Source organism: Plodia interpunctella, chromosome 11 (genome assembly GCF_027563975.2).
Source record: "Plodia interpunctella isolate USDA-ARS_2022_Savannah chromosome 11, ilPloInte3.2, whole genome shotgun sequence".
NCBI lineage: Eukaryota > Metazoa > Arthropoda > Insecta > Lepidoptera > Pyralidae > Plodia > Plodia interpunctella.
Genome location: NC_071304.1, coordinates 9,480,156 through 9,502,576, shown reverse-complemented (window position 1 = coordinate 9,502,576; position 22,421 = coordinate 9,480,156). Strand labels below are relative to the sequence as shown.

General features: G+C 34.0%; 1 protein-coding gene and 1 pseudogene across 3 annotated transcripts; both read right to left on the bottom strand.

Annotated features, from left to right (window-relative positions):
• Positions 1-3,687: 3,687 nt before the first annotated feature.
• On the bottom strand, positions 3,688-16,404 carry LOC128673661 (probable cytochrome P450 9f2). Of its 3 annotated transcripts, none has more exons than XM_053751664.1 (10): positions 16,101-16,404; positions 10,381-10,544; positions 9,332-9,448; positions 7,867-8,078; positions 7,062-7,197; positions 6,664-6,753; positions 6,075-6,293; positions 5,641-5,738; positions 5,193-5,361; positions 3,688-4,002 (listed from the first exon to the last, which is right to left on the bottom strand). In XM_053751664.1, exons 1-10 carry the CDS (start codon positions 16,307-16,309, stop codon positions 3,836-3,838), a joined length of 1,581 nt encoding a protein of 526 aa, XP_053607639.1. In that variant the 5' UTR covers positions 16,310-16,404; the 3' UTR covers positions 3,688-3,835. The 3 variants fall into 3 exon arrangements, with proteins under 3 accessions (XP_053607639.1, XP_053607640.1, XP_053607641.1); XM_053751665.2 differs by lacking the exon at positions 16,101-16,404 and adding an exon at positions 13,747-14,089; XM_053751666.2 differs by lacking the exon at positions 16,101-16,404 and adding an exon at positions 12,857-13,192.
• Positions 16,405-18,294: 1,890 nt separating this feature from the next.
• On the bottom strand, positions 18,295-21,560 carry LOC128673882 (cytochrome P450 9e2-like; annotated as a pseudogene).
• Positions 21,561-22,421: the final 861 nt, after the last annotated feature.

Sequence of the window (22,421 nt, the reverse complement as noted above, 5' to 3'; positions counted from 1 at the left end):
TGATTCTTATTTACTTGTGTGTGAATTGGAGAAGGCAATGGCAAACCACTCCATTAATAATGCTAAGAAAGTCGTTGTGTGTGTTTCATTCCACGTAATAACCACGACCCTCAGCCATGAGGAATACGACTATGAAGAAGATTAGGTGTAAACCTGTAATGGTAGTTAGTAAGAAAATAAATAAATAAATAAAAATATCTTCGTCATGACACGTCTCAATATGTCTGTCGATTCTGCTAACGTTAAATAAAAGAAAGAAAGAAAAAGACACATACAATCAAACATTAACACTAAAAGGTAAAGTACAAAAGAGTAAGTTCTTTCTTTCTTAAACTGCTATTTGCAAGAATTTTTCAGTTTGGGATCGATCAATATATCTATCGTCTTTAACGAAGACTCAGCGGCGCGTTTAGCACTATATCAGAACATCTTAAATATCGCGGAAAACGGGAAAATGTTTACAGCAAGCGTTGTCCTCCGTTGGGACAATTTTATCCCAGTTTCCACCAATATGCATATTGGTGGAAACTGGGATAAATTTGTACCTGTACCTACGTCCCATGAGACGAAAGCTTGAGGTACAAAGTGAATAGACGAAAAGTTCAAGTAATAATACGTAAAATATGAACAGGATAACTGTATCTTAGAGCCATTTGGCTCGATTTGGCGTCGATACTGGAATCCTCAGAATAAAGGTAAAGTTATTGTAGTTAACAGAGATGGGTTTATGCCCGGACATCTCCTTATCATCTTCGCATGATCCCTCAAAATGTTGAAGATTGCGCTGTGATTTTACAACCGGCTTGACGTCTACACTCCTTGGGAATGGCGTTGTTGCCTATCAGCTGCCTAGGCCCTTAGTCGCCTCGTCCGACATCCATGGGAGTTTGTTGTTGTATGTTTTTCTATGTGTATGTGTGTAATGTTTCTCTATTCTGGGGCGGAACCACACGCCGAATTTTGACGGAGCATAAAAACTTTTGCCCGGGCACAACCCATCTCTGATACCTAGTTAAGGATTAACTTCTGGAAACTAGCGCATTTGGTCTATTCATCACATAATTTTGACTCTTTATTTTTCTTTGCAAGTCAGTGCGAGATAAAGTATTTGGCCGCCATTTTGAAACGGTGCTGATTTAATGCGGAATTTGTTAATGTTGGTTTGTGTAGTCTGTGAAAATAAAATGGTATTTATAAAAAAACACTTAAGATCATGTCATTGGTACCAAAAATAATTAAACGTTTCAAATATTACAATAAAGGTTGTAATAAAATCGCATTACATGAGATCGATTAACTCTAATTTTTATCTCAAAAAAGTAATCATAATCATTCATATTTTATTGCCAGTTATACTGAGAAAAAATAAAAATATAATTTGAAACTGGCAACACTATAATTCACAACAGCCGCCAATACATTAACGTAATAAAGGGCACCACTAAAAATCTATGCACACCGCGACGCGATCCAAATTTATAGTCTGTGGCAATAGCCGGATTTGTGTTGAACCACTAAAATTATACATACATTATGTGTACAAAATTCGATATTTCATAAAATTTTGGATAAAACATTTGTAGTAAGTACTACTGGTACAAAAAATAATGTTCATTTAAATAGATTCCAAGAAAATATTGTTGGTCTTTGTTAAATTGAAATTTCAACGAGAGATTCAAACGAAATTAAAATTCAGACGAAATTTTACTAGTTGCTCGCCGTGAACACAATAATTTTTTGACGAGTTTTTACAACTTTGTAAAAACTAATGATTGAATATTTCAAAAGTGACTTAACCGATTTTGATGCCCCACGAACTAAATAATTCTATTGACGGATCCTACATACCTTTTAAATTTCATCAAAATCAGACCAACGGCTCGAAAGTTATTGCGTTACAAACATACATACAAAAAATGTATTTTTGCCCTAAGTTGACTTGTAGACCTCGCTCTCTGTCAATTAATATTTAAAAATTGGTTGTAGTCAAAATACATATAATAATTGTTAAATTTTGTAGTTATACAGTGACAGTGGAGTACAAGGCTTAATGCTGAATTTCGCATACCCCAAACTGCGGCGTGGTGAGTTAAAATGTGCTTGTTCTAAAAACCCAGTGAAATCGTGCCAAATGTACGCAATTTGTACGCGAGATACGGGAATAATTATGTCTGAAGACGTCGCGTTTTTAGATTTGATCTCATGCCTTGTGTTAGATGAAATTAATTTATTGAATTGTAAACATCTATCGCCCAATGTATTTTGAAAGATTTATATCGATAATATATTAAACTAAGACGTGGCCATTTATTTCGCAAAACCTATTCTAGTAGTATACTAATCATGTAAAACGATAAACGCAATCTAAATATATTCAAATTATAATTTGAGTGTGTGATTTAATAATTTATAATGAGTACGTAAATACAACGGTTATCTAAAATACTAGACGTTGCCCGGGGCTTTGCTCCCTAAAATATAGCCTATAGCAATCTTGAATAATGTAACTATCTAATGGTGAAAGAATTTTTGAAATCGAATCGGTAGTTTCGGAGATTACCCGCATCAAACATGCAAACTCACAAAGTCACAAACTCACAAACGCTTACCTCTTTATAATAATAGTAAATAAAAGATAAAAAGATAAAGATAATTTCTAAGAATCACTCTTTATTTCACCTTGAAATAAAAACATCCGCGAATAAAGTAGATCTAAAAAGGTCTGAAAAAAGTCTGTCTGAACCATTTCTGAATTAATTTTAATAGTATACATTATAACGTTTCAAAACATAATTATCTCCCGTATGTACCACTCCAACACTTGATAAACGTATGTGTTTATTTTATAGCAGCGCCCGAACTTTTTAATGTGCAATTCAATAAAGTGTCAGTGTTTGTGCAATTTTCGTATATTGTTTCAACAAAACTGATTTTGTTTCTAGTATTTCTACTAAATACACGAAGCGAAAAATTTTGTTTGAATATTTTAACAAAGCTAAATCAAAACGATATTTTTAGTTTTGATTTTCCTCTGGTATTCCCTTGAAAATATTACGGTTCCCAAAAAGTTGCTAATGAGAATTTCTTTAGGAAATCGCCGGAAAGTTTCCACGGAAGAAATTTCCGAGAACAAAACTTTTCTCGGCGACACGTCATTAGTGAAGAGAATCAGTTCTTTTTTATTAATAACAGGGATAGATTTGTATATATGATTAGGGATAGATTTGTATATGGGATAGATTTGTATATATTCTCGGGGATAATTCCCCGAGAGGTATTAATAATATGTACAAATATCCTATCCCTGTTATTCATAAAGAAGAAAAAACATGCTTTAAGTTTAAGTATGTTTTGTCTCGTTCTGTCTGGCGCTTGGTTACCTCGTACAGGAATGTATGGAGTGATTCTATTCTAGGGCGGAATCACACGACTCATTTTTATGTGTCCTTGTCATTTGATACATTTATTACAAGTCAGGCTATTACTTGTCGTTTTTGAAGCATATTCCAGTTTATTTTAGTTTACAACCCATGGAAACTCAAAAAAAGAAATAAAAATAGAATACGTCAAAGTTACATTTAATCATAATAATATTTCTAGTTGACTTATTTGGATTTCTATGCTGCACAGTTCCTTTATCACAAAATGCAGTGAAAAGAAACGAAAGGTGAAGTACGAAAATCATAATTGAATAGAAGAATAAAAATAGACTTTATTGCATACACATACAAAATACATTTTACTAACACAAATTAATCCTAAAATCTATAACAAGCACTGGATTATGCATACGATAAGTGAAGCTAACAATAAATGAATTAATTATCTTGTAAATCTACTCCCTGGGCTCCATCTTCACATAACTGCCTCCTAACACCTTGATGTTAAAATCGGCCGGATTCAGAACGATAGGGTCTAGGGTCTTCTTACTCTTCTTGATCTTGAAGTTCACCACTAGATTGTACAATAGCACTTTAAGCTCGAGCAAGGCAAACCTTGAAGCTGAAAAAGCCGTAATAAATTTTGAAAATTCGCAATTTAAATTTTTATTTTTTTTTTTGGAAATGATCTTTCGGAGATGATCTTACGAATGTTAGCCATCGACGGCGGCGCAAAAAGATATATGTCGTGAATAATGTTTCGTGTTAGTTAAATGTTAAATCCCTCTTCAATATTAGAAACATGTACTTTGATGATCGACTTGTGGATATTACATCCAAACGTTAATTTGTAGATAGATCAGATACAGATAGTATCGATAAACTACCTCTATCTAGCATTAAATGAAAGCAATGTCAAATTCTGATAAAGAAATTCCTGATGAGTAAACATAGTCAAACCGATTCTGATGATAGCAATTATCTTATCTGAGCATTTTACGATTTCATTTCAACCATTAAGCGCCTGAGTCCAAGGTTCACTATACAGGTAGACTTTTTATACATTGGCAATATTTTGTCAGTCCGTGATGCTCAACAACTTTTAGTATTGGAGTAACTCTGTAGTAAAAAATCTGCTGCTCTATACAAAATTAAATAGTAAATACTTAAGTTGTGGAAAATGTACGGATCAGCTGATCTTTTTTCGCGATTTCAAGGTTGCTTCTATACGAAAAGTTGTTCAGTACACCATGGTACTTTTCGTATGGAAGCAATTATTAGATAAAATAATACCAATGTATAAGAAATATAAATATATTAGGTCGAATCACACAGAATAACACAGTTCAGTTAGCCCCAAAATAAGTTCGAGACTTGTGTTATGGGATACTAACTCAACGATACTATATTTTATAACAAATACATATATAGATAAACATCCAAGACCCGGGCCAATCAGAAAAAGATTATTTTCCATCGTGACCCGACCGGGGTTCGAACCCGGGACCTCTCGGTTCAGTGGTAAGAACTCTACCACTGCGTCACCGAGGTCGTCTATAAGAAATCACTGTATAACGCAATATGTATGTGTTTCGCCGTCTGCCACTTCAGCTTTTTTACTGGCTATGTCGTATTCATTCTGCAGATACAGTTAGTTGGTGTTTACGAAGTGGGCAATGGGCTGACAATGGCGAAAAGTAGGAAAACATTTATGGGCTCCGACGTTCAACGGCCAAAGAATGGAATTGGGAAAATGCTCAGATATGAGAGAGACGCCAAGTGGGCTATGATATTAACATGAATTAAACTCACCAATACAATTCCTCGGACCCATCCCGAACGGCATAAAAGTGAAGGGTTTAATTTTATGCTTGTTCTCATCAGAGAACCTTTCGGGGTCGAACACCTCAGGGTTCGGGAAGTACTTCTCATCCATGTGGATGCTGTTCACCATGTTGTAGATCACGTCACCTGGCTTCAGCTGAAAATTCATATTGATTAGAGTATTATTAGAAGAAATACTACAGCAGACCATGACTGATCATGGTGAAAACTTTGCATGATTGGACTTGTCCTGTAAAAGTCATTACGCAATGGTCGCCAGCGTTTTAGGCACCGTTACAACATAAACTTAGAGGGTTTTAATATTTAGTTTGGTTATTTATTTGTTGTCGTGTGTGATTTTTGAAATGTTATTGAAATTTTTATGTGCTTTGTAGACGTTTAATTATACTTTACATAGGTGTAAAAAACTACTTACTTTTACTGGTTTTGCTCCTTCCCTCGGCGGGGGAAGTTCGTACGCTTTAGTACAAGTTCTATCCATTATAATAGCGGCAGCCCATTTTCTCATATTTTCTGAAAATATTATTTAAATAGTTATAATGTCCAATATCACTATCACTACAACTTAATACTCCGTCATAATAAATTCACAGCTAAATACTTTATACATGAGAATAAAAGAAGATCTATGAACGACGAGGACGTGAAAATATTTATTTCAGAGCCATCAACGCGCGTGTGATACCCCTAATGTTGCAGTCGTCAATGGCTGCAGTGTCCACTTGGTTGGTTGGTTGCATGCCTGTTTGCTTGCTCAGAAATATAAAGAAAAATACTCAAGGACTTATACTAAGTTATAATGTATCAAGGTTCAACAGACACAAACAGAATATATATTAATATGCTCACCGTTAATGACGCAATCCAAATATTTCAGCTGCGCCACATTATCGTAGGTCAAACTGTTCCCCGAGTCTCTGAACTGTTTACACTCCTGGTAAAGCTTCTCCTCCACCTCTGGATTTAGGGCTAGCTCGTGGATGGTGGTGGTGAGAGCCCCGGCTGAACTCTCGAAGCCCGCAATGAAGAATATGAACACCTGGCCGATCAACTCTTCTTCGGTCCATTCTGTATTTCACAAAATGAAATAGATTTATTCTGATGGAATGAAATGATGGACTTGATATAGCAGAAATGGTCGTTGAAAATATAAAGTATTAACCTAGCACTGGTATTTTGGAGCAGGAAGATAGAAAGCTGGTGATATAATTTATTGATAAAAATCAATACACATGTTACCATCGGGAAGACACATCAATTACATGTTTACAGAAGTATATCCATAATATGCTGGTGATTAAGTAATCCCCGAAATATTTTTGATATTGAATATGATAAGCTATGCTATTATTTATAAAATATTAGATTACAGGAAGTCCTACTTTTAGTCTGATTATAAAAGCGTAGCCGAATTGATAAATAATCTTGAACTCATTACTTCTTGCATTTCCTTTTGGCTTGAAGGCTTCTTCAGTAGTTGCAAATCCAACACTGCCGTTACCGTCAGTATCTTTAGTTTTGAGTTCATCTGGAATTAATTGATCTAAATCAGTCTGTATGTAGTCAGAATTACTTGATCTAAAATTTGTGTTACATAGTAATTTCTCAGAAAGTTACAAGCTACTTGCATATCGGAATGACCACTGCTGAGACGATAAGCTGAAAGAAACTCATTTAAACAATGTCGGTCGTTGGCCTCAGAAGGGCTTACGATTATTGTTTCTTATAATTGTTTTTTAATAGTATTACAAAATACATCATTGGATCAAAAGACATATTTTTCTATTTAATACACAGCAATTGGTATGTATAAAAAAGATTGAGAAAATAATTTACCATTAGAAGCCTCCATTAAAAGCTGGATCATATCAGGTCGATATACATTGTGAGTAGTTCTGTGCTCGATAGTACTTCTGACTATATTCTTGAAGAAATTCATTGTTTTTTCAGGGAATAGTTTAATGTCCAATACCTGTGAAAATGTCATGTGTTAGGAAGTTCTACTTTAGGAAAGAAGTATAACCATAACGGGTTGTTAAACATTAGAATCCATACGATAACAAATCTACCTAAGTTCTTGTTTAGAATACCACATTCGTATTTTTGCTATTTAAATCTCACCATAGAGTCGATTCGAAGTGAGACGCAGCGAACCAATCACATTGTGGCGTAGTTGTCGATGCGTTACAATAGAGCGTTGTGATTGGTTAGTTGCGTCTCACTGTGAATCCACTCGATATGAAGAGAGTAAATGGCAAGCTGCACTTTACACACAGACATTTTGCTATATATTTATAGTAAGAAGGTACTAAAGTGTCGTAAGCAATTTAGCAATAATTGTTTTCATTTTTATTCATCACTAACTCTTACCCGCGGTTTCGCCCGCGTGAACTTATATGCGAAAGCGAAACAGACGATTTTCTTCCAAACTTTCACCCCCCCATTATAGTCATTTGGGGGTTGCTTTTTGTAAAAAAGTAGCCTATGTTTGAACGGGGGTCTTTAACTACATACGTACCAAATTTCAACAAATTTGATCCAGCGGTTTAGCAGTGCGCTTTCACTGCTGACACAACAGGCAGACAGAAAGACAGACTGACTTTCGCATTTATAACATTAGATTTTTTCATCTGTAACGAACCTTGAAAATCCAGGGTATCAGCGTGTAAAGGAAGAACAGAACTCTCTGATAAAAACTAAATACGAAAAGATCACGACCCATGAGGAAGAATTCATTGTCCTTCTCCTTCACAGAGTTCACTTGGAGACCGAAGCCAGCTGAAGCGATGACGTCATTGGTATACCGACGTATCAGGTCATCTACGTGTATATCTTCTTGTTTGGATACTCTATCTGAGAAACCAAATATATTTTTGTCTTAATCTATACAATTATTACAAAGAGGTAAGCGTTTGTGAATTTGTATGTTTGAGGCGAGTATTCTCCGAAACTACCGAACCGATTTCGAAAATTCTTTCGCCATTGCAAAGTTACATTATCCAAAATTGCTATAGGCTCTTTATCTTATATTGCTTTATCTCAAAATTCCCACGGGAGCGAAGCCCCGGGAAACATCTATAGTATAAGATAAAATTGAATTTAACATCGCATAATTAGAAATTGCATTGAATAATTATGATAAAGCAATGAAGTGAAAATAATGAACTTTGCCAATTAAAAGCAAAAATTAATTGAAACGACTTGTAGTGTATTATATAGTAAAACAAGCTAAAGTCCTAGTACAGTCAACAGCACATCAAGTTACCCTGCATGGAACTCTATGGCGGGTAGGTTGATGTGCTGTTGACTGTACGATATCGATGGAAAGATATTCTAGTGCTATTAAACGTCCCAACAGCTAGAGTAGGTACATATAAATGCGATATTTGACTTTTGTCTGTATGTAAAGGTCAAATTACTTCACGTTCGATTCACTCCCAGAAGTCATAATTTATGATGAAGGTGAGAAAGACAGTTGACATGGTTGTGTTAAGGCAACAGTGTCTATATTATCATGTTCATTGACAACCGCAAGGGGAGTATAATATATACTTGCATTGAAGTCTTTTGTGCAATAAATAAATAATTTAAAAATATCGTTTTTTTTATATTTGATTTTATTTGAATTCTGTTTTGACATTCTAGTATATATTTTTTTATTGTTTTTGGAATTATAATTTACTAACTGCGCCCGGGGACTTCGCTCCCGTGGTTTTTTTCGTTTGAGATAAAAATTACTCTGTGTTATTCCAAGTGTACTGTAACCCGCGTATCTACCAAATTTCGTAACAATCCGTCCGGTAAATATTACGCGAATAAGAGTAACAAACAAAAAGTAACAAACAAAAATTCCGTTATTATCTGAAAGTGAAAAATAAAAATATTTTTGAGTTTATTGCGAACAGACAGACAGACGCGAGACGCGGCAGAAATCGCTGAAAATCATGAAATCCTTTAACTATATTAATGCTAATGCAACTATTTTCGAGTCTTTTTGCCATTTATTCAAAATCTATAGAAAACAACGGAGCTATTGCTTGGTGCGATGTCGCAACGGAGCCCGACTGAGCAATGGGGCATGTCTCTAATTATTTTGAACGACGTACCCTTGAGTTCATCTATGACGTTGTTGGAGGTTTCAAACATGAAATTGATCATCAGCCTCATCTTCGACGCCGTGAAAGCCGGACTTAAGGTTGTACGCATGTCTCGCCATTTTTCTCCTAAAAGTATAAAAAATTGTTAGGGATATAATTGATGAAGTCCGTAGCGTGGAGCGTAGAGCCTTCGACCGTCCTGGAGCTCGATTCTGATTAGCAATTCTTAATTTCTTCAGTTTTCTCAAAGGTTTTTGTGTTCATAGATAAGTTTATTTGTTTAGACAATTAAATAAACCCCCCGACTTTCAATATTCATTTTGCTACAACTTTTGAACTGGCTGAACCAATTTTGATCAAACATATCTAAGAACTACCGCTAATAAAAATTTGCTATCAAATAAAAAAATCTCAATCAAACAAAAAATCCAAATCAGTTCACTCGATGATTAGTTACGGTGCCACGGACGGACAGACAGACACACTTAGCGGTCAAGCTTATATATATTTTGCGTCGGGGGTTAAAAACGATGGATCACGTTTAAACGAACTCATCAACCGAACGAACTTTTGCCATTGTTATAACGTAAAACTTTCGAAAAAAAAAATTGGATAAATCGTGAAGATGAGGCGGCTGGTCCTGGGTTCGATTCCCATTGCGAGCAAACATTGTATATTGATTGTGTCCTTTTCTGTGTTTGTGTCGATTGATACAGTTAAGCTAGTGTGGTGTGTTGTCCATTTATAATTGGTAAATACAAATAGAGAATGAAAAGACAAAATATTTGTATAATTAAATGTTTGGTTGAAAAATATTTTAATTTCGACTGAAATTTAATAATATTCGTTGCTTTGTAATTGTAAATAAATAAAGCTTTCATTGATAATATAAAAAATAATAAATGTGTTCAACAGATTTGTAATGCCATACATACACTATCGGCAAACAGTTCACCAAATTTTGGGCGTTCGGCATACATTGCTGGTTTTTCGTTGCGTTAAAGAAATGCTCTCATATAAACTACGCAATCGGGTAGCCATCACCAGATTGAATTTACCTTTCATTTGAATGAGGCTGCCTCCAAACAATGGTTCGGAGTCTTCACTGAAGAACGCCTTATGATCGACAAAGTGATCAAAGTCCTTCACTGTGGTGTTCCTGATTATTTCCGGATCCCGAATCAAGATTACAGGATCAGTGCCTTCTATGAAACCGACGTATCTGTAACAAAAAATGATAGGATCGAAAGGTCCCAGGTTCGAATCCTACTCGTGCCACATGAGCTTGTATACCAATCATGTGTAGTAGTTTTCATCGACCACCACTTGCTTCCGGTAAAGGAAAACATCGTGAGGAAACCTGCACACTGGTTGATGCTTATTAACTTGTGTGTGAATTTGAGAAGGCAATGGCAAACCACTCCATTAATAAACTCCACGTAATGACCACGACCCTCAGCCATGAGGAATACGACTATGAAGAAGAACCTAGCGGTTATTTCCAGCTTCACTTGGGTAAAACATAATAAATTATACCTACATCTAATCCTAAATGTAATCATCGGGAACACTATCTACTGATGATAATCGCATGAAAATCTGTGCATTACTTTTTGAGCTTATCGCGAACGGACAGACAGATAGATGCGGCAGAGGACTTTGTAATTTACATTTAAATATGCAATTTACAGACGAATTAGTCGATATAATCTCGATTTTCCTTTTATCTTTTCTTTGTTAATAACAAAAAAATCGCTAATTATGTTTCTCTCAACTCGACCGCAAGAGATACCGCGTCGGTGAAAAAAAAAAAAGCCTATGATGACGTAAGAATATTATTAGAACATTCGAGTATTTTTATTTCTTATAGGAAACATATATATACCTAGGTATATGAAATACATATATGTTACTATGTTTCCTGTTAGCGACTGTACAAATAAACAACACAACAAGAGACAACAATGGTACCTATAATTATAGTCTAATGGTGAAAAAACTGATTTCAAGTTATGCCATGATTGACAACCATTTTGGTGTATTCAAAATAATTTCCGGACAAATTGCTGTTGTAGCATTGTTTATTAATTCTTTTGTAAAAAAAATCTACTAAGGTCGTATAATAAAAACTTAATAATTCAGATTAGCCTTAATCACTATCAGGCGACACACAGCGTGAAGGTCATAGGGTCGATGACCGGACAAACCTTGCATTTCTATAGCACTTTAATTGAAAATAATTATAAAGACATAATTATTATGTATCTATATGTATTTATGGCATAATATAATTTTACGTATCTGTCGATTTGGTGCACAAGACAAAACACACACTTGAATTCAATAAAAAAATCTGTGTTTTACTTCATTAGTGTTAGGCGGAAAAATCTTAGGTAAACAATATATTGAGATGTCCCATCTCTACGGGGTGGCAACAGCACTAATGCCGTGCTGTGATTGGCCGACGGCTCGCTATGTTTTTCTATTGCTCTTGTTAATTAGATTTATTATTTGATTCTGTATTATATCCAAGATTATGTGTAGATATATTGTAATTGAGATAACTTTATCTTAATTGCAACTAGGTCTTCCTAGTTTCCTTTAAAGCTCTTTAATACTAGTTACAAAGTACACTATTATCATTAATAAACTATAAAATCTGTTACTATTTGGCATCAAGTTGCGAATGACATCAAAATGCTGTAAGTATAAAATGATTGAATGATTGATTGAATGATTTGAATGATTTATTTATAAACTTGCACGTATACGAAAATAATTTACCAGTTGGCTCCACACTAGGCCGCAAGCCTGTCCTGTGGCAGCCAAAAACAGGTTGACAGTGTGGATTTAAAAAGCCAATGACAATAAGGTTTATTACACATAATCTATTAAACTATATACATATTTGTGTACTACGAAAATTAAATGAGAAGATAGGGATAGACAAAGTATAAAGTCACTTCAAAGTCGCCAACAACGAATCAGTTTGAACACAGTCCCAGGTCATTAGTAGTGCTCTAACCAAGTGTTTACATTTTTCAGGGCTCACATTTTCTATGTTACACAAACGTGTCATTTTGTTATAAATTACATTTGAAAAAAATATATTAGGTAAACAAAATCAAAAATATGTGCTAAGTGAAGTTTTTTATCTAAGTTGTTATCGCATAGGCCACATCAGATTTAAATTTATCTGACTCATTAATTAACTCTTTAGCATATCTGAGATTTTAAAAATGTCATATATACTGTTTTCAATTGTAATTCAATGCTTTTTATTACACCATAGAAAAATACGAAATAAATAAATATTTCACAATACAAATATAGGTACAATATTAATTATGAAAAAAATTATATATCAATATAATCATTTTCATATGTAATCATCATATTCTATAAATCCAGAATTTAACTGGATAAATATATAAATATCAAAATTCATCCCAAACGTGTAATTTTTGACGGTGGGGTGTGTCAGTGTTTCCCATCACGTGACCAAAATTTATCATAATAAACAATGATACTCACTTTTCATTCGGATATGCTTTGTACACGTCGTCGATGACGTAAGAAAATTGTCTCTTCATGAAAAAGAAGTCGTTGGCATTTCCGAAAAGCGGGACACCTGGCCGATATTTGATTCCTTTGTTCTCGAATATACGATGTATATTTTTATGTTTGAAAAATATATATGCGACCGATAATGATATACCGAATATTATTAATTCTACAATCATTTTACACTTTTAATATTTTTTAATAATTTTGTTTTATCGCTAATGTGTTTTACCGGCGACATATGAAGCGGCACTGTTTACGTTGAGCACTGTCAACCGATAAATATACAAAAACTGCGCGCGATACCGGAGTCGAAGTCGCATTTTTGTATCAATACTTGATTATGAAGGGAATTATAAACATGAGGAAATCTACACACCAAGTGGCGCAAGCAACTTGAAATTGAGAAGATTATAAAGATATATAATATATAAACCGCTGACATTAAAGTTTTTTATTTTCATTTTGTATAATACCGAGAGTAGTGCGTCGTTTAGTAAACTTTGACGTTTAGATTAAACTGTAACGGAGTAACCTACTAATTCCATGCCTGTAACGTAAAGCGTATTTTGAATTGTAGTTCAGATTAAAGTTGATATCAAAGATGACAGATGCAAGCCATATTAAATTTTTACGTTCATCAAATTTTTTGGATATATTTTTTATATGGTAATCTATGTATATACTACACTATAATATAATTAATTCGCTTTTTGTTACGCAGAAAAGATTTTTAGTAATTCATAGCTGTTATCGACATCTTTTTTACTTATTAAATGGTTTTATTTGAATAAATTGTCACAAATTAAACTTGTTTGTTATAGGCGAACTCAAAAACATATAGCAATGAACATACTCACTTTTCATCCGGGAATGCTCTATACGTTACATCAATATCATGAAAAAAATGCTCCTTCACGAATACAGTGTTATATGTATTACCGAAAATCGGGATACCAGGTACATACTTTATTCCTTTTTTGTCATACATCCAATGCAAACATTTGTGTTTATAACAAAAATATGCGATGATAAATGTTATTATGAAAATTATTATTTCGACAATCATTTTTCCACTATTTCACTTTTTAAACTCAATTATTATAAATTAAAATTATTAATTTTTATTTTAACACAGCTAAGGCAAAGATAATAACTCTACTGGTCGATGTATCGTCCGTTTATGAACTATAAATGTATTTTGTGCGCATCGCAAAATTATGTAGGCGTAAACAATTGATATGGAAGCAGAGAGTAATGTTTTGTGTCAAGTGGCTATTATGTTACATTACAATTAATATAGAATATCCTTATAAAGGAAAATAAGTATAAACACAGATTTATGTATTTTTAGTGGCGCCTTTTCTCCTGTAAGAATGTAATCAAAATATAACAATTACAACACAAATATTCAAATTCAAATCATTTATTCAGATTTTAGACCTTCACAGGCACTTTTTCTCGTCAAATTTTATATTTATAGTTATTTCTCACAAGCTACAAACTACTGGCATTTCGGAACGACCACTGCTGAGAAGAAATGCCGAAAGAAACTCATTTGAACAGTGTTGGTCCCAAATATTTCTGTTGCATAACAATAACAGTCCAATAAAATGAAATAATAAATTCAAAGTGTCTCAATGCTAAGTAATCTCTGCCAGCCAACTTTTATGTATAAATGGTAGAACTTGTTTAGGAAAAAATAAATTATTTAGGTATACAATTTATTACGTTTTACTCGATACAATAAGTTATATTGGGAGGTGGACTGGAGCTTACACAAGGTAAGACCTGTATTTCTCCCTTGAAAAAATGCTGAAGCCACCTGACGTCCATCTTTGGGAATGCTATGGCTGCTTTATCTCTTATTCTCTTATATCCTTATATCCTTCATAGTCGTATTCCGCATGGCTGAGGGTCGTGGTCATTACGTGGAATGAAACACACACAACAACTTTCTTGGCATTATTAATGGAGTGGTTTGCCATTGCCTTCTCCATTTCACACACAAGTTAATAATCAACCAGGTTTCCTCACGATGTTTTCCTTCACCTGTATAATACTTATATACTATAGGGCAAAAACCACACTGCGCATTGACGTCTTCCAGTTTATTGTTCCTATGATTATTTTCAGTTAATTATAATTACTATAGTTCCAATGTACACGTAGGTATGGAATGGACATGCATACACATTGTATAGTTTCGATACGACCTATTTGAAGTTAATTTGAAGCGGTACTGGTGTTATGGTTAAGACCTCCTGCGGTTCGTATCCTACTCGTGCCATATGAGTTTGTATACCAATCTGACTCATATATAGTAGTTTTTATGGACCACCACTTGCTTCCGGTGAAGGAAAACATCGTGAGGAAACCTGCACACTGGTGGCTAGTTTAGTTCACTAGTGTGTATTCGAATACCTGCCACTAGATTGCGGTGAGTAGTAGTAAAAGATATTTCAGATGCCTTTAGGCGACTTGAATAAAATCTGAAACCAGTGTTAGCAATAACACACTCGATATGATCATGACGCGGTCTATGCGCTGCTTAAGACTGCGCAATGGACGATGACCCAGTAATACACTCATTGTTATTATAACCATTATCTTGTTATCAAAACCACTTGATTTAACATTGTTTTGATGTCAACAATTTGTTTATATATCAAATGTATAAATAAGTAATGAAACAAATTAAGAGCGATAGCGACGCAGCGATTTCCATATTTACTTAATGTCTCATGTAATACCAAAACCATGTACAATATCAAAACCAAAAACTTGTAGTTGTGAACAATACTTATGTTGGCCCTTATGCAGTTTTGATAACTTTGTGAATCTATATTATATATATATATATATATATATATATATATATATATATATATATATATATATATATATATAGTTGTTACTGAGTGACTGAATGCCAGACAACGCACAGCCGAAACTATTGACTAAGAAAGGATTTCCTGAAATACCCAAGAGAAACGGTTTTTTACTCACATACGAAGTTGTGGGCAAAAGATAGTAATTAATATCGCTTGAAACAAGAGTTTATCGTTTGAAACAAGAGTTTATAGCTTGAAACAGGAGTTTATCGCTTGAAACAAGAGTTTATCGCTTGAAACAAGAGTTTATCGCTTGAAACAAGAGTTTATTGGTTTATCTAGTTAAAAATATATATATAAAAAACCCCAATCGTACTCACCTTTCGTCCGGAAATTCTCTGTACACAGCATCTATAACGTAAATTAAATGTTTCTTCACAAATATATTATCGTAGTTATTTCCAAAAATTGGCGATCCAGGTATATACTTTATCCCTTTCCTATCGAACATCCATTGTACTTTCTTGTGCGTATAGTAAAAATACGCAATCATAAATGTTATTAGGAAAATTACTATTTCTACAATCATTTTGTCGCTTTTCACTTCATTTATTTTTAATTAAATTCATAAATAATGAATGACACATGTATGATGAAGTTTGTCAAACTACGAAGTATCAGTCGGGACTGGGCGCTCTGGATATAAAAATTGACATTTAGACCGGGAGCTTCCTAGAGGAAACCTACTTGATCGAACATCATTCTGGATTTGTAATAGAACAGAGCTAGCGAGGACTGGCGGCGCGATAGTGAACCCTACTATTTTTATTTAATTATTTAGTGTCTTCACTTCAATCAGTTTTTCTATTCTATCATTTTAATCATAATATCGACGGTGATTAAAACTACCATTTAAACGCTGCCAATCTCACGGCCAGACTTAAAGTTTCGACGTCAGTCTATTGGTATAAGATCCGCTTTATGCCATATAAATTGAAATCATGTTATGATAAGGAAAATAAAAGGATTTGGAGCAAAATATAAAAAATACTACATAGTCGGCCTTACTTCCGCGCTGTCAGTCTTCTTCTATTATAAAATATATGTCTAAAAAATTGATTCCAGGGTGATGTTCGATCAAATAGGTTCCCCTTGGGGCCGCACCCGGGGTAACAGGATGTCGTGTATATGATTGATACGGGAGTCAAGGTCATTTTAGTTGTATCGAGTTGGTACTTAATAAGATTTGAGCTAGGGAGTCGTCCTGGATAGAACGACATGTGTATGACCATAAAAAATCAAAGTTAATGAAACGCTGTCATGCTCAAATAGGACTGGGCCGGTCGCGTCTGCTGAATGCACCATGATCGCTGGGCTTTTGTAGCTACCAAGTGGAATACACATGGTTGATACAGAAACAGAGGAAGACCACGATCAAGATGGAGTGACGATCTGAGGGCATTCAGAAAGAACTGGTCGGAGGTTGCGCAAGATAGAGAGAAATGGAAGGAGATGGGGGAGGCCTTTGCCCAGTAGTGGGACAATAAGGGTAAGCAACAAAAAAAAGAAATGCTTTAAATCAGCTTTTGTGTGAAACGGAGATGGCAATTGGTAAAACCTTATCAAGTCTTAACATGTTATATTCCACGAAAATACGCTGACAACAGGATTCAATAACACTTTTTCGATTTGCGTGTTCTCAATCGCACTTAGCGCTGTGACGCCACCAAGCCAAGTTTAAATTTGGATTGCTTTAGTTACATAACAGCTGCCTAATCTTACTCGACTCAAAGGTTTATTCAGTGTGAAACCGATTCAATGTTTACAACAGCGACAAATTTTACAACATTTTCTTGTAATTTATTGTACACAAGAAATAGTTATTTCTACGAATTGTTTTTCATACGATTTTCTTTAAAGTTTCAGCGCTATTGTTCTTTTTCTTTTCGAGTATAATACACAAATTATATACAAATTTTAACCGGCGCATCGCTGATGTTTAGACAATATTCTGTACTTTTCGTTTTTCTACACACGTTATTGTTAACGTCAAAGTTGACGGAGCAACCGACCCTAATAGTTTTATAACTAACAAAAACTCAGCGTTTTGGTATGCATATTAATCAGTTCAAATGAAAACAACTACTTTCTATACATATTTTATTTGGATTTTTACTTGCATTCAGATTTAATATTTTATTGAAAAATATTAACAAAAAATGTGACCTACTTTAGATTAATATATAGTATTGATACATTTGATAGATAATTCTTAGATAGATAGATTCGTTCATTTGATTTGCCACAGACATCAAAGAAATAACAGACTGGTCTTATAATAAAAAAAATTCTTCATTTGCCTCATTCTAAAATATTAACTAATGTTAGTACTAATAAGCTAATTAATGTAAATTATAAGTCTTTTCTTGTTATTTTGTGGTATGATCCTTATTTATTTATGCATGTAACGTGTAGATTTAATTACTCTTAACATCAATTTGCATGTAGTCTGTGTTTTTGCAATTTTTTTATCTTTCTATCGATCGGTTTTGTTTCAACTATCGATAACACTAGTTACGTCCTCGCTTCCATCTTCACCCAGGTCCCGCCAACTGCTCTAATGTTAAACAACTCAGGTTCCAGCTCAATGGGATCGGTGGTCCTCTTGCACTTGACAATTTTGTAGTTCAGAACCAGCTTGTAAAGAAAGGCCTTCAGTTCGAGCACGGCGAATCTTGATCCTAGATATTACATAAATATTACATGATTAGAAATTTGAAAATTAAATATGGTGATATGTGTGAAACAGAAAACATTTTTGATGGTTCTCGGAAAAATCAGTTAAAAAATATATGTTTTTGAAATATATTTATTGACACATAATTAATACTTTACTATTATTGTCATCAGAGAGAATTCAATATCTAGCAAAGAAACATGTTTATGCAGCAAACCGTTGTCGGGAGCCGATTCTCAATGCCAGCTAGTAAATAAATATAAAAAAAAAAACTCCCTCGTCGGGAGCCGATTCTCAATGCCAGCTTGTAAATAAATATTTTGAAAAAAAAAAACTCCCTCGTCGGGAGCCGATTCTCAATGCCAGCTAGTAAATAAATATTTTGAAAAAAAAAATCTTTACCAATACAATTTCTCGGTCCAACACCAAACGGCATGAAAGTAAATGGCAGTATTTGGTCTTTGTTTTCTTCAGAAAATCTCTCTGGTCTAAAGACATTGGGTTCAGGCCAATATTTGGCATCCATGGGGCTTACAGAATAGTATATCAAATCTCCCGGGTTTACCTGAAATGAAAAATATTGAATTTAGTTAAAGTGGTCTCATTGTTTCGTCAAAGGATCGAAACACAACAGCAGTATATGTAAAATCATTAGGGAAAAAGGTACATTTCGAGTGCTGTGTAATTATTGGCTTTTCGGTGCTGTCCAAATTAGAATATTCGCGGTGCGGCAGTGTCGCGCTTCCGTGATTCGCTTTGACGTGTTTCTCAGGTCGTAATAGAGTTTCTCAAGGTCGTAAAACATTATTACCTGATATGGTTCACCTTCAGGAGACGAGGCCGGGAGTTTATATGATTTGCAGCATATTCTATCCATGACGATGGCGGCTGACGATTTCCTTAAAGTTTCTGAAAATTTTGATAAAATGATTTCTTTACAGATTAAGTTAGGTCTTGAGCTAACTAAGGACCAGACATGAAGAAACTATTTATACTTATATTAATTATATGAAGATTTAGGATAAATAAAACTACAATATTTTACAATGAAAATAAATAAATAAGTACGATAATATGTGTTATAATTTAAAATGTAATGTGTGTGTTTGTAATGTGTGTAGCAATGAATATTGTACCATCTTGTTACTGTTAACTACTATTAACACGAGGCGACTAAGGCAACAGTAGCATTCCCATGGGGGGTTGGCATCAGGCATGTGGCCGGTCGTAAAATCACAACAGAATTTTCCAGGGTAACCGTTAATATAGTTTTTATGCGCTGACACTGGGCTTTGCGGTGTCACAACCCCGAATGCAATCGGGAGCACGCGTGAAAATGAGACAATTTCAATTTAGAAATTGTGATGTGTGTGACGGTGTCGTTAGCAGAAATCTCACCATTCAACAAACAGCATTTCATGAATGCACATCACTAAAGTGGACGCAGAGGTTTCGAAGCCAGCTATGAAGAAGATGAGCACCTGGCCAGCAAATTCGTCTATAGACCATTCTGGAATACACGAGAAAAAAGTCATTATTTTAAATACCTACCTACTTAGATTTGCTACACACGTCACACATGCTTTTAAACTTAATTTTGAAAATAATAATGAGATAATAAAATCGGGAATTGAACCCACGCCCCTTACTCGCGAGATTATTATTTTAATTATAACAGTTACAATGAACGGGTGTCTCTTGCGTAACATTGAAATTCGGAAAAATGAATTTGTCCCTTCTGATATTTTTAATATATATTTTCAATATTTGATTAATGAAAAACGTCACGAGAGTAGAAAAATGTAGTTTTTTTCAAAATAATTTCTCAACAGTCATACGAAACATTGGATATTGGAAAATACGCGAATTTTTACTACTTTTTTTAACGTTACTCACACGTTGTATAATTATATTGTCTTCAGGCTTCGTTGAAACGTAATTAAGTGTACTTACTTTTCAAAATATCTTGAGGTTTAAGTTCTTCATTAACGGTCGCAAATCCAATGTCTCTTAATTCGTCTTTGTCATCGTTGCTTTTTAATTAACCTAAAAAAATTAAACATATTAGAAAAATAAAATATTTTTGTGTAAGTACTTTTTTTTATATACCCATACCTCCATACAAATAAAGATTATATTTTCGTTTGTATTGAATAAACTGTAAAACTACTAGACATAATTTAAGGAAATGTGTACAGAGACAGACAAAATCTTCTAGAGTAACATAGGGTATTTTTTGAAATGGTTGTTCGCGAGCGATGCCGCGATAGGTTGCTAGTATTTAATAAATGAAAATAGGTAAATTACCTTTAGATGCATCTATCAACAACTGAATCATGTCTGGTCTGTCCACTTTGTTTCTTTCTCTGTACGAAATAGTATCAGCCACTATAGTTCTGAAGAACTCTACAACTTCAACAGGAAATATTTGCAAACATAATTTCTGTGGAATAACCATATCATTCTGTAAGTATTCTGCTCATTTATGTACGTAAACCTATATTACATTTAATATATCGGGTAAAATTTGTCACGTATATGAAGACTGCCGCGAATTCGCTAGTTCCAATTGACATCATGCCCCTTCGGAATGTAAAGTATATATTCCCCATCAGCATATTTTTTCAATACTCGGCTTCGCTCGGGTAAAACCATAAAACTATTTTTCAATACGGTCTATTGTCCCGATTAACTAATCGGGACAATAGACCGTATTAAAATATATAGTGTGATTCTGTGAATAAATAATAATAATCTTACTTATTCACAGAATCACACTATATATTTTAATAACCCGCATCAAAATCCGTTGTGTTGTTTTAATTATCTAGGCATACACAGGGACAGACGCCGGGAAGCGACTTTGTTTTATCCTATGTATGACCGAATCCGAGTATTATTATCTCAGTGAGTCTCTCAACTCTCACTTGAGTCGCTCGAGGACTGACCTCTTTAAATATTTTTCTTATCTAACCAGCCCAAGAACAGCCCAGCCAAAGAAGCCCAGATTGCCCTCCCCACTACTGAGATATTTTGGGGGAACTTTTCGAACGCTATCTTTCAAATTTTGATTCTTCAAAAATACGGTACGATCGGGAATCATCCTAAAGAATAAAAATAGCTAATGTTGCAGTTGATTACTTTATATTACTAGGAAATAGAATTGCCAGAACAGTGATTTGTCCTAATATATTTATTTATTTATTTATTTATAAATATAAAGATTCTCATAAATAACATAAATGACGCAGCCCATTGCGGCTCCGTTGTTATCGTGGTTACGATTATCTCGTCGATCCGTCGACGGACGTCAACACAACGGAAGCCGATGGAGCGCAGCATTGAGGCTTGATCGGGCTTTAATCTTGAAAATTATAGATTCAAATTCGTTCTTTTTTTTTTCAAATAGTGTAATTTTGATGATAAATCATATGAATATCTGTGTTTAAATTACTATTAACTACCAAAATCTTATTTCTGAATATTTTCGTAGAACATTTACCATGCGATAAAAAAATTATATTAAGAATAAAAATATAAATAAAACAGAATTATTAATTAAGTAATAGCAACATAGTTCAATGGAATATGGGTATGATAAATTATATAAATATACATTACCTTTCATCTGGATATGCCTCATAAACATCAAGAACATCTTCACGCAGATGTCTCCTTATTAGGGTACTTTTCAAAACATTTCCAAAGATTGGGACCTTTTATATATTTCATACCATTTTTATCAAAAGAATTATGTATTTTTTTTAAAACATACTTTGTAATAGGTTGTTAAAGTGGTGATAATAAAGAGTAATATTTCAACAATCATATTCTCAGAGTTCGTTCAATAATCGGAGGCGACTGTGTGTAGGTCGCAATATTTGAATTGACCAAATTGCCGGTCTAAATTGGTACCGACATGATTAAATTTATAAGTGTGTTGATTGATATCGAGTGTGTTATT